This window comes from Laccaria bicolor, genomic scaffold, assembly GCF_000143565.1.
Source record: "Laccaria bicolor S238N-H82 LACBIscaffold_52 genomic scaffold, whole genome shotgun sequence".
NCBI classification, from domain to species: domain Eukaryota; kingdom Fungi; phylum Basidiomycota; class Agaricomycetes; order Agaricales; family Hydnangiaceae; genus Laccaria; species Laccaria bicolor.
The window spans coordinates 277,292-290,397 of record NW_001889923.1 but is presented as its reverse complement, the minus strand read 5'-3'; the positions used below and the strand labels follow the sequence as shown (position 1 = coordinate 290,397).

Sequence of the window (13,106 nt, the reverse complement as noted above, 5' to 3'; positions counted from 1 at the left end):
GCCGAATTCAGGGTAAACATCAAATTCTTCATCTGGGACGAGCACTAAATCATCCTACAGCTCACAAAACTTGACCCTCTTCTCGCTCGTAAGGCGATCTACGATGCTGACTTGGGGGCCGGGGCGACGGTGACCCGTGAACCATGCACCGCAGGCACTCGCGAGCAGATTCTGACGGAGATAATTTCATGGGCTGACGATATCTCGGCGGACAGCCCGCCTGTCTTCTGGCTGACCGGCCAAGCTGGCGCTGGAAAGACGACGATCGCATACACCATTGCCGAACACTTCGATGAGCTTGAGGATACTGGACGGCACACCGTCTTGGGCGGAAACTTTCTCTGCTCCCGCCAATTTGAGGAGACAAGACGACAGATCCACATCATTCCTACCCTTGTATACCAGCTTGCTCGGAAGTCGAGATCGTATGCCGACGCCTTGCATGAAGCAGATAGGTTTGACTCAGTCAACAAGCCGAACAAGCAAATGAAGGACCTCCTTGTGGGCCCATGGCAGCAGTCCGAGTCCGGACGTCATGTGGAGCTCCCACCTTACCTCATGGTCATTGACGCATTGGATGAGATCGAGGCCGATGGAGGGTCTCTGTTTCTGCAAAGCTTACTCGAGACAATCAACCAGCGTCGCCTGCGAGGCCTCAAGTTTCTTATCACGAGCCGGCCAGATCGTCGCGTCGAGGACCTGTGCAAGACCTTCTCGTCCAAGGCGGTCTGCCGCCTACAAGACGTGCCGATTGAGCGTGTGGGACTAGATATCACCCGGTACTTAGAGAGCAAGTTTCCAAACTTTGTAGACAAGCCTGAGCTCAAGACCATGGAACAGCTGGCGGGTGGTCTTTTTATTGCCGCTGCAACCATCGTGAGGTATCTGACACCATGCGAATTATCAGAATCTGAGCAAAGCAAACTATTGAGCAGCCTGCATGATGAACAAACATTTTCACCATCCGATGCACAGCAGCCCTTGCTCATTGACAACCTCTACCAACAAATCATGCTTGACACCTTTTCTAACCTTCCCCAAAACCTCTTCAACTCTCGTTTGCGCATTCTCCATACCTTCCTCTGTACATTCGAACGCACGCCAGCATCTCTTACTGCTGCTCTCCTCTCTGAATCTGCTGACACTGTGATCACCGTCTTGAAGAGACTTCATGCAGTTCTCTACTGCAAAGATGACCAGGTCCTTTGGTACCATGCATCATTTCCTGACTTCATCTTCAGTCACACTCGTTCAACATTCAAGCTTAGTGGCTGTCAGATGTCCACAACATGTGATCAGGCCCAACACCACACTTTTCTGACGAAATGTTGCTTTGACCGTATGAAGGAGTCGCTACGTTTCAATATCGGCAACATAACATCCTCGTTTTTACTCGATGCCGAGGACCCAGAGCTGGCACAGCAGGTTGACACCAATATCAAACCAGTCCTAAGGTATGCCTGTTGGCACTGGGCTCAGCATCTGGCCCAAATCGATCAAAAGAATGGGGAGCCTGATCTTGGTGACTATATCACAGATTTCCTCTGTATTCGCATTCTCTTTTGGATTGAGGCTATGAATCTACTTGGATCCAGTGGTCAGTGTAGCATAATGCTTCAGCACACGCATGAGTGGGTTCTGAAGGTGAGAATATTGTCACTTGATATACACTGTTTCTAAAGCTGGTAGTCAGAACCTGAAAAGGGAAGCTGGGCTTGCTGCCAACATTGCTGAAGCACGCAATTTCGCCACATACTTCTCTGCAAATCCACCAGCTTTGTCTACACCGCACTTGTATATCTCAGCATTGGCATCCTGGTCGGCAGGATCCACTATGTCTCAAGGGTGGAGAGAATCATTCTGTGGCATCCCATCCTTCATTCATAGGAAGGCTAGTGATGTGCCACTGATGGTAATAAAAACAGATAAAGCCATTTTATCTGTTGCCTTCTCCACTGATGGCACCCGCATTGTCTCTGGCTCACTTGACACATCTGTGCAGGTGTGGGATGCGTCAACTGGGGCTGAGCTGAAGGTGCTCAATGGCCACATGGGTGGTGTCTTGTCTGTTGCCTTCTCTACTGATGGCACCCGCATTGTCTCTGGCTCAGACGATGAATCTGTGCGGGTGTGGGATGCATCAACTGGGGCTGAGCTGAAGGTGCTCAATGGCCACATGGGTAATGTCTGTTCTGTTGCCTTCTCCACTGATGGCACCCGCATCGTCTCTGGCTCATGTGACAAATCTGTGCGGGTGTGGGATGCATCAACTGGGGCTGAGCTGAAGGTGCTCAATGGCCACATAAGTTATGTCTGGTCTGTCGCCTTCTCCACTGATGGCACCCACATTGTCTCTGGCTCACATGATAAATGTGTAGGGGTGTGGGATGCATCAACTGGGGCTGAGCTGAAGGTACTTAAGGGCCACAGGGCTCCCATCCGGTCTGTTGCCTTCTCCACTGATGGCACCCGCATTGTCTCTGGCTCAGTTGACAAATCTGTGCGGGTGTGGGATGTGTCAACTGGGGCCGAGCTGAAGGTGCTCAATGGCCACATGGGACCTGTCCGGTCTGTTGCCTTCTCCACTGATGGCACTCGCATTGTCTCTGGCTCAGTCGACAAATCTGTGCGGGTGTGGGATGCATTGACTGTGGCTCAGGCCAGGGTGCCAAATATTCCCACATATTCACTCAATTCCAGCACCTCTCCTGCTGGTATCACCTCAGATGATGAAATTGCACGATTGTCCATTGTAGATTCTGCTTACCCTGCTTGGACCACAGATCACAAACACTGGATTTGTTCTGTACTTGGCAGAGGTAGAGGTAGAGGTAGCAAATGTTGGCTGATGTGGGTGCCAGAGCTGGCTTATCCATACACCCTTCTTGTGATTTCCCGTGAACCGTCTGCCATCATCAACTTTCAAGGTTGCAAGATTGGCCGTGATTGGGCTGGCTGTTACACACCCACCTAAACATATCCTGCTTTTGTATCTTGTTTGTATCAGCCTTTATATCCAAATATGCAGATTATATCCTATATGCAACAGAACTCAGATCAATTTGGTGGGTATTCAGTACTGTTGGACTTAGAAGAGCTTAGAAGACTTCAGTAGTTTCCGGACAGTTGTATTTACATAGCTACTTCATCATCTTAGTTACTTATTCTGCCTGCATGTCTTGTTTCCCTCTTGCCCTCCACTTGTCAACAGGTTATCAGCCCCACACCTCAGCATAGACAAATTTTCAATTGCATTGGACATTTTGTCTTGCCGTCAGCCCAGCCTGCAGTTTCTCCTTCTGTATCTTCATTGTGCATCTCCCCTTATTGAATGTCAGCCATCTGCAAATCCCTCCCAACACTCTGAAAATCCTACTGCCATACACTCCCAACAGTCTCCTGATTCCGAGTCAGCATTAGTGCTTGGAAGTCCAGTCCCAAGACTGCAAAAAGACTGCAACTGGACTGGACCAAGACTGCAAAAGACCGGACCTGCAGTCTTGGTCTTTCAGATTTGAGATCACAAGACTGCAAAAAGACTGGTTAATGTGGACCAGTCTTTTGTACCTATATAATAACCTTTCAAAATGCACCTAAAATCATATTTTTAGGCCAAAAACTGACAAAGATACATACAAAATAGTAAAATATTTCATGAAAATAGTAGATGTACCTTAGTATTTTTGTAGATACATCAATTCTCAATGGAACATAATGTTCTTGCACTCATTTAGAGGCTACGAAGAATCTCAATAAACCTACCAACTCACAATTGGAAATATTATTGCATATTTAGTTGAAAAATTGGTCTTGAACCAGTTGTAACCAGTTTGGACCAAGACTGGTCCAAAGACTGAAAAAGACTACAGTCTTGGTCTTTTCCGGTCCTGGTCTGGTCTTTTGAGGTTTTAGGAATTGTGTGGACCAGTCTTGGTCTCGGTCTTTTCATTTTGGGCCAAAAAACTGGACTGGACTGGACTTTCAAGCACTAGTCGGCATGCACACCGTCTTTGTCCCCTACATTCTCCTTCCAGAAACGGAAGGAACCCTTGCAGAACTCAATGATGCAGAAAAAGAATGTGAGCAGAGAGAAGCAGGGAGTGTTGAGCAGACGGTGGTCCTTTGTGTGGAGATTGAGAACTCTGGCCAGTCAGGTATTGGCACTGGGTTTGTGGTTGGGAAGGTGGATGTGAAGATTGGTGGGGAAGGTGCGAGGGCAATGCTTATCGGCTGGGGACATAATGGGTTTAGTTCAGATGTGGTGGAGAAAACATTCCCTTTGAGGATCGGACCTCTGGCACAGTATAATTTGCTCTATGCCGTTCTTACAATCTCCAGAGGAGATGGACCTGTTTTCAATTGCAAGAGCAGCAGGTGTGGGTGGGCCTCCTCAATCTGACCTCCAATGCGCAGTCACCATCAACATCTTTGGAAAACCCTACATCCCACCTCACCCATCCACAGAGACATCTCCCTTACTTTACCCTACCAACACATTCTCCTCATGATGGAACTGTGTCCTTGACCTCATGGCACATCAAGCCCAAGCCCTGGATGCCATGGATGTTTCAGACCCCACAGTAGGGCACCTCAGCATCCTTCCTGAACATTGAACCTGCATCCCCTTTTCCTGTATTCACAACCAACTCTGCCTCCTCCTCCTGCACACATTACACTGGCTCCAGCACTCCAAAATACACACCTGGACCAACCCCTGGAGCCTCTAGCAGGCTGTCCACCTTGAATGTTGGTAGCTACTTTGCAGGAAGATCAGTCAAAGGCCTAACACCCAGCCGATCAGCAATGTTCCTCCACCTAGGATTCACTGTATCCCATCTGAACTCTTGGAGACTCTCTCTACACCCTCTGTACCTATCTCCAATGGCAGCCACAAATTCCTGATGACTTACAGCACCCCTCCACCACCTTCACCACCACGTACACCCACATTCATCCACAAGAACAGAAGCAGAAGAGCATCTAGGACCCCTATTCGACAACCAAATGACATCTCAGGCACCAGCATTCACTATATTCCTGCCTATATCCACCAAAACCCCCCTCCTGTTGAACAGGTTACAGCAGCAGTGGTGACACGAAACTGAAGGTCTCGGATTGGAGACTAAAAGTAACCTGAGTTTCAATGAACAACTTGGACTGTGTCCATAGTTGAGAGAGTAGTTGTAAACTAAATACTAAACTATGGGGGCAGGAATTGTAAGGGTGGGATAAGCCCTAACCCTAAGTGGTCTTGAGTGCACACACAGAATATTCACCACTCCCACCTGATGGAGTGCATGAGAACATCACCAGAGGTCTTCCTTGACCAGTTCCCCACTAATCCCATCATCTTTCTGAACTTGTCCATAAGGTCCCAGTGAGCAACTTTGTGAGCAGATCCACAACCATGTCCTTTGTCTCAATGTATCGGGGTTTGACTTTGAGGTTGAAGACAGCCTGGCATAGCCAGAACCAATGTCAGTCAAGGTGTTTGGGGTGTCCCAGGTTTTCAGGGTGCTTGCTGACCTGAATAGCACTTTGATTATCCATATTCAGCTCAGATGGGCCATGAAGTTGTGTATTGCTGATTTCATCAAGTAGGGTACACATCCAGCAGAGTTCTTGACCTATCTCGCTAGTGGCAATGAACTCCAATTCAATGGTGGAGGTAGATACTACACTCTGCTGTTTGCTGGTCCACGTGACAGTGCCCCCTGGTATAATGAGTAGTGTACCTGTAGTGGACTTTCCTGTATCAATATTTCCACCATGATCAGCATCAGAATAGGTGCAGAAAAGCTGGGATGTTGGTAAAGTGGCTGCAGCAGAATATTCAATTTGGTAATCCAAAGTGCTGCACACGTAGTGAAGGAGGTGCTTGACTGCTTTCCAGTGATCGAGCCCTGGGTTGGTGTTGAATCTGCAAAGGACTTCCACTGAAAACACAATATCAGGGCAGGTACACAGTGTGAGATAATGTAGGGCACCCGTGGCTTGAATATATGGGTACTTCTTCATTTCTGCAACTTCCTCAGGTGTCTGGGGTGATTGGGATTGAGTGAGTCTGGGGTCAAGGGGGCTTGTAACAGGCTTGCAGTCAATCATATTGAAGTGGGTGAGTATGTCCACTGCATATGCATGCTGGTCAATCCACAGCATGCAACACAGACAGTCACAGTTGACGCAAACCTGAGCAAACCATTAGTAGGACCTAGGTAGTGTTTGGAAGTTAGGTTAGTTAACTGGAAAATAACCGAGACTGGACTGGACCTAACCACAAAATTAACCTAACTACAGTTAGGGTTAGTCCATTTCAAAAATAAGATAACCAGTTATTTTGCAGTTAACTAACCGTTAAAAAACCGGTTATAACAGGTTGTAACTGGACCTTTCAAAACACATCTAAGAATGTGAAAAGAGACATATATGGATGGTTTTGCCCAAATTCAAACAATTCTTTATTTTTTCAGTCCTAACTGGTTAGTAACTGCAACTAACTGGTTTTGGTCAGTTATTTTCAGTCCAGTTAGGTTATTGTGGGTTTGGGAATGAAGGCTAACCAGTCTCAGTCTCGGTTAGAGCCCCTGGGCACCCAATAACCTAACCTAACTGGACTTTCGAACACTAGATCTAGGTGACAAAGTCTGAAGTGGCCATGTAGCTGTTTGATGATGCGAAGGATAGCTGGGTGGTCTGTAGATGCAATAGTCATGTCATCAATGTGAACAGGGATAATGACACAGACATTTCCATGGATGTAAACATAGATGCAGGGGTCAGAGAGAATGCAAGTCAAACCCAAGGAAGGGAATACCTCATTCATGTGCTTGTGCCAAAGGTAAGCACCTTGCTTGAGGCCATAGAGACCTTTCATGAGCTTCCTGACAAGGTGTCCATTGCCTGGTTGCTTCTCAAGGCCTGGAAGTGCAGTGGCTGTTGAACCAGGTGGCAATTCAAGGTATAGGTTGAGGTCCTTTTCGATTTGTGAATTGAGGAAAGCAGAGACAATGTCAACAGACTCAAGGTGCATGTCTTCAAGGGTGGAAATGGCAAAGATTGTATGGATAGTGTTCCAGCATGCGGTTGGTGCAAAGGTCTTGTCATATTTAATACCTGGACATTGGGAATACCTCTGCATGACAAGGCAAACTTTGAAGTGGTCTATGGATCCGTCAGCTAGTTTCTTAACCCTGAATACCCAATGAGATCCTATTGCTTTGGCACCTGGTGGGAGGTAAACAGCATGCCATGTACCATTGATTCCATGGGAATTCATTTCATCAGCCATAGCTTGGTGCCATGCACTGGAATCGTCTCTGCTAACCGCCTCCTGGTAGGTGCAAGGGTTGGTATTGTGGATCCCAACTTTGAGTATGTGATGAGCCTTCAGCTTATCCACAAGCATGGACCCGTATCCACCAAACTCAGTGCCTGTTTCAATAAATGCATGGCCTGCCACAAGCAGGACTTCATCAGATCCAGTATTCAGATCAAAGTCCACCTCCTCACAAGTGGCTACCACCTTTATCATAAAACTAAGGTACTTGCCTGTAGAGCTGTGTGTATAAGTCCACAAGTTTTACGAAAGGCCTTTCATAGGTGTGTCCTGGGTCTTTCTTTCTCATAAAGGCTATGTTCTTTTTATAAAATGTAGGCAAAGACCACAGGACCATTTCATAACATTTCTTAGCAGCTTTCATAATTATTATCATGCACTTTCAAGGTCTTTATTGTCCCCCACAGATTCCTGAGGATTCTTGCACAGTCCCAGGACTGAGTATTGGCTGATGTACCAGCCAATTTTTTCAGTCCTGTGGGGGGTCCATTCCTGAGGACTGAAGACAGTCCTGAGGATTTTCAGACAGGACTAGTCCCAGGATTGATGCATGTGATGAGTCACATGACCCACAAACATGTGCTTGGAATGCATCACATGATGTGATGCATCCTGTGCACATGTTTGTTGATGATGGTTCTCATATGTGACATGTCACATCACCTCTCTCTTTCATCACCACCCACCACCATTCGCCCACGACGACAATGACAATGGCCACAACAGACAACGATGACGATAACGGTGGTGGTGCCCAACAAATGGCGCCACCACCAAATGGCTGATGTGGCACACCCCATTGGGTGTGCCATGTCAACGGTGATTTTCTCGACAACGAATGCCCATGACCCCATGATGAGGGACGACAACCCCACCACCACCATACACCACCACAACAGCCCACCCACCAACACTGACTGCAACAGTGAAGAACGGAAATGGTGGTGGCACCCAACAAACAGCGCCACCACCAAACTGCTGATGTGGCATGCCCATCTGGGTATGCCATGTCGACGGCAACTTTTTTGACAATGAATGGGACCCCACGACGAGTGACCACAACCACACCACCACCCACGAACAACGAGTGCCCACAGACAACGAGCGCCCACAGACAACGAGTGCCCACAGACAATGACGACAACCCCACCCATGGACAACGACAACCCCGTACCCATGAACGATGAGCGCCCATGGACAACGACCACCCACAAGTGCACATGGATGACAACAAGCCCCCCATGTACGACGATGCCCACACACAGACGACAATGACCCCCCACGCACAAACGACGAGCGCCCGCGGACAATGAGCACCCACAGACAGACACGACCCCCCCACTACTGCCAATGAATGGCGAACAAGGCTGCCACTGATGAGCGGCAATGAGTGCCCACCCCCAGTATGTCCCCCCTCCCTTTCTATCCTTCCTTCCTGTCTGTCCCCTCCCTATCTGTCCTTCCTTCCTGTCTGTCCACCCTCCCTGTCTGTCCTCCCTCCCTGTCTGTCCTCCTTCCCTGTCTGTCCTCCCTCCCTGTCTGTCCCCATTTCTGTCTGTCCCCCTTTCCTCTCTATCTCCCTTCCTCTCTATCTCCCTTCCTCTCTATCTCCCTTCCTGTCTGTTCTCCCTTTCCTGTCCTCCTTCCTACCCCTGTCTGTACCCCCCTTCCTGTCTGTCCCTCCTTCCCCCCTCCCTTTAATATACTTGTAAAGTAATTTTGATGTCATTTAAAATAGAATTAAATTCTACTATGTATCGATATCTGAATGCTTTAAGGATGGAAATAGAGTTAAGTTCATTAAGGAAGTTAGAGGAGGTGTCACAGATGGTTAAATCTCATGTAGTCCTCAGGAATCACAGAATTTTTCTCATACAACTCAAATTTGCCAAAATTATGGTGTAGTCCTGCAGGACTCTGTGGGGGACTGATAAGTACTGCATGGGGAGTTTGGATCCAAGTCCAACAATTCGGCCAAAGGTGGTGGGCATGGTGTTGTTCTCTCTTGAGTGTAGACAAAGATTGGGGCTGGGCCGAAAACGAGGGCATCGCCTGGCTGAGTGGGCAGAATGGCAGCTCTTCCTTGGGCCTGGAGTTGTAATTTGGCCTCTTGTGATTTTGTCAGATGCTTCCATGATCCCAGAGTACTACAGGGCATTCAGTAGATACACAATGGAAGGTAAAAAGTCCACATGGTCAATTGTCCAACGTATCATAAGGCCAACCCAATGGGCCCAATATTATTGGACGCTATTTGACTGTAATTTGGCCCAATGGCTGTAAACACTAAGGGGTATGGCTGGGTCCAATGAAACAAAAATAACAAAAGCATTTCGAAGGGTAACTGGGCCCAATGGGACAAAATAACAAAAGGCTTTGGACTCATAATTGGGCCCAGTTGCCTGGTTCCACTTATAAAAGGTCACCTGACCATCACTCCTGAAGCATCTTCTGGCCGAAATGCCAGTGGAAATACAATATTTTCAATCCACTGAAATACACATCAAAACCTAATATTTCGGCAGCTGGTAGTGCTGAAATACTTCCCAAAATATGGCTCTGGCTCTTAGAGAATATGTGCACTCAATACACATTAAAACCGAAAACTTCGGCAGCTAATACTGCCGAACTACTTCCAGGAATATGGCTTTGGCTCTCAGAAATATGTGCACTCAATACAGATTAAAACTGAAGGTTTCAGCAGCTGGTAGTGCCGAAATACCTCTGGGAATGCTGTGTTGCATCCCAGAGATTATGTGCACTCAATAAATATTAAAACTGAACTTTTCGGCAGCTGATAGTGCCGAAATAGTTCTGGGAATATTGTGTTGCAGTTAATACATGCTAAACCGAAGATTTTGGCAGCTGGCAGTGCCGAAATACTTTCAGGAATATTGTGTTGCAGTTAATACATGCGAAACCGAAGTTGTGACTATGTGCACTCAATAAGTATTGAAACTGAATATTTTGGCAGCTGGTAGTGCCAAAATACCTTTCGGAATATTGTGTTGCAGTTGAAACATGCGAAACCAAAGATTTCAGCAGCTGGCAGTGCCAACATACTTTCAGGAATATTATGTTGGAGTTCATACATGTGAAACTGAAGTTTTCGGCAGCTTGTAGTGCCAAAATACCTCTGGGAATATTGTGTTGCATCCCAGAGACTATGTGCACTCAATAAATATTAAAACCGAACTTTTCAGCAGCTGGTAGTGCCGAAATACTTCTGGGAATATTGTGTGAGACTATGTGCACTCAATAAGTATTGAAACCGAATATTTAGGCAGCTGGTAGTGCCAAACTACCTTTGGGAATATTGTGTTGCAGTTAATTCATGCGAAACCGAAGATTTCGGTGGCTGGTAGTGCCGAACTACCTCCTGGAATGTTGTGTTACCTCCCAGGGACTATGGGCACTAAACAAATGTTAAAACCGAACCTTTTGGCAGCTGGTAGTGCTGAAATACTTCTGGGAATATTGTGTTGCAGTTCATACATGCCCAACCGAAGATTTCAGCAGCTGGTAGGACCAAAATACTTCTGGGAATATTGTCTAGCATCCCAGAGACTATGTTCACTTGATAAATGTTAAAACCAAAGATTTCCACAACTGGTAGTGCCGAAATACCTCCGGGAATAGTGTTTTGCCTCCCAGAGACTATGAGCACTTTATATATGTTAAAATCAAAGGCTTCGGCAGCTATTTGACCTTCTGGAAACATAAAGATGTACTTTGAAACAGAGAAATTTCGGAGATTTGAGAATAATACAGTGACTAGGAAAATGTCTTGCATGACACAAATAATTCTATATCCTCTCCAAGTTCCAAGGAATGGTTACCATATATATGGTAATATACAAATGTTCTATATACATCTTTGACATGAATATGAGATCTGGATCTCACATTGACATGATTCAAAGTTCTGTATACTTGGGTTAGCTAGTACTTAATTCTTCACATTTTTTTAGATCCTCACATGAAGTATTTGTAAAGCTCTCAAAACCTCATTTCTTTCACTTTTTTCTACATGGAGCAGAGCATGAGATCCAGATCTCATATTCATGTCAAAGATGTATATAGAACATTTGTATATTACCATATATATATGGTAACCATTCCTTGGAACTTGGAGAGGATATAGAATTATTTGTGTCGTGCAAGACTTTTGCCTAGTCACTGTAATACAAGATGAGTAACTGTCCACTGAGATATTGATTAATGAAGAACATTCTGGAGTTGCGAAGGGATTCAGAATGATGGTTGACTTACTTCTGTTCAATCCTATTAATACATATCTGTTATATGAACTCAAAAGGTTTCAGTATTTCATGTTCAACACTTTGTTTTATACTACATTGTGGCCCAGGACATCAACCAATGATAATAGTGGGTATGTATATGCACCAGGAGATAAAACAATATGTCCAGATGGTAAAACAATAGTTCTGTATGGTCAGACCAGCCACTGAAAGCTTCGGACTTAACATGGATTGATTGCACATACTCACTGGCAAGTGACACAGTATTCCTGGAAGTATTTCTGCACTACCAGCTGCCGAAATATTCCGTTTTAATATTCATTGAGTGCACATAGTCTATGGGATGCAACACAATAGTCCCAGAGATGTTTCAGCACTACCAGCCACTGAAAACTTCAGTTTCGCATGTATAAACTGCAACAAAATATTCACAAAGGTATTTTGGCACTACCAACCGCCGAAATCCTCAGTTTTAATATTTATTGAGTGCACATAGTCTCTGGGATGCAACACAATATTCCTGAAGGTATTTCGGCACTACCAGCTGCCGAAATTTTCGGTTTCGCATGTATTAGCTGCAACACAATATTCCTGAAAGTATTTCGGCACTGCCAGCTGCCGAAAACTTCAGTTTCACATGTATGAACTGCAACACAATATTACCTTTGGCACTGCAAGCTGCTGAAATCTTTGGTTTAGCATGTATTAACTGCAACACAATATTCCCAGAAGTACACTAACTGATCAAAAGTAATGTCACATGATTTTTTGGACAAAGTTGGTGCTATAACACAAGAACCAGACATTTTAAGAACTAAACTCTGGTGCATGAAACATAGCTAAAGAGGTGTAGATTGTATATACCAAGTCTGGGCATGAACAAATAAAAACTCAGGATAAGGCAGGACATTGACTGTGACAACTCCCAAAAATGGGATGTGACAAAGTGGGAAATTCTGAATGACTGCAACCTACTGGAAGCAATTCACAACTTGAGGAAGAGATATTTTGAACACCGGATCTCCCTACTATTGTTATGAGCTTCATAAAGTCTTTGGGCTAGAAAATTCTATATCCTCCCCTAAAAGGTAAATTCGAACTTGTTGTCAATTTATGTATTTTTCACTTAATATATTTGTTGGAATGAGGTAAAATAACTCCCTATCAATGTTTGTAGTGTGTATAATACAAAAGGTAGGTAGAAATATTAAAATGAACATTGCATAATGTCTGTAGAAGCTAATATCCAGAGTTTTTCTGGAAGTAAACAAGTATCCACAGCATTGGTCCTTCTTTTCTGCAAGAAGAAAAAATGCTACCATCCTTTTGAGTTAATCCATGGAGACTTGGGATGTCTTTTAAACAATGCCTGAAGTATAGCATGATAGCAAATAGATTGTCACTGGGTATAACTTGAAAAGTCCCCAATAAAAATACATTTTGCATACAGCAAGAAAGGTGTGGGGGTTTCACATCCTTGTCTAATAAGACCTCTGTTTATTTCTTTA

At 45.3% G+C, this 13,106-nt stretch overlaps 1 protein-coding gene across 1 annotated transcript; it reads left to right on the top strand.

The window, feature by feature from the left end:
* Positions 1-3,997: 3,997 nt before the first annotated feature.
* Positions 3,998-4,399, top strand: LACBIDRAFT_312497 (uncharacterized protein; the record flags this gene model as incomplete). The annotated part of the gene is made up of 1 exon (XM_001888199.1): positions 3,998-4,399. One exon carries the CDS (start codon positions 3,998-4,000, stop codon positions 4,397-4,399), a length of 402 nt encoding a protein of 133 aa, XP_001888234.1.
* Positions 4,400-13,106: the final 8,707 nt, after the last annotated feature.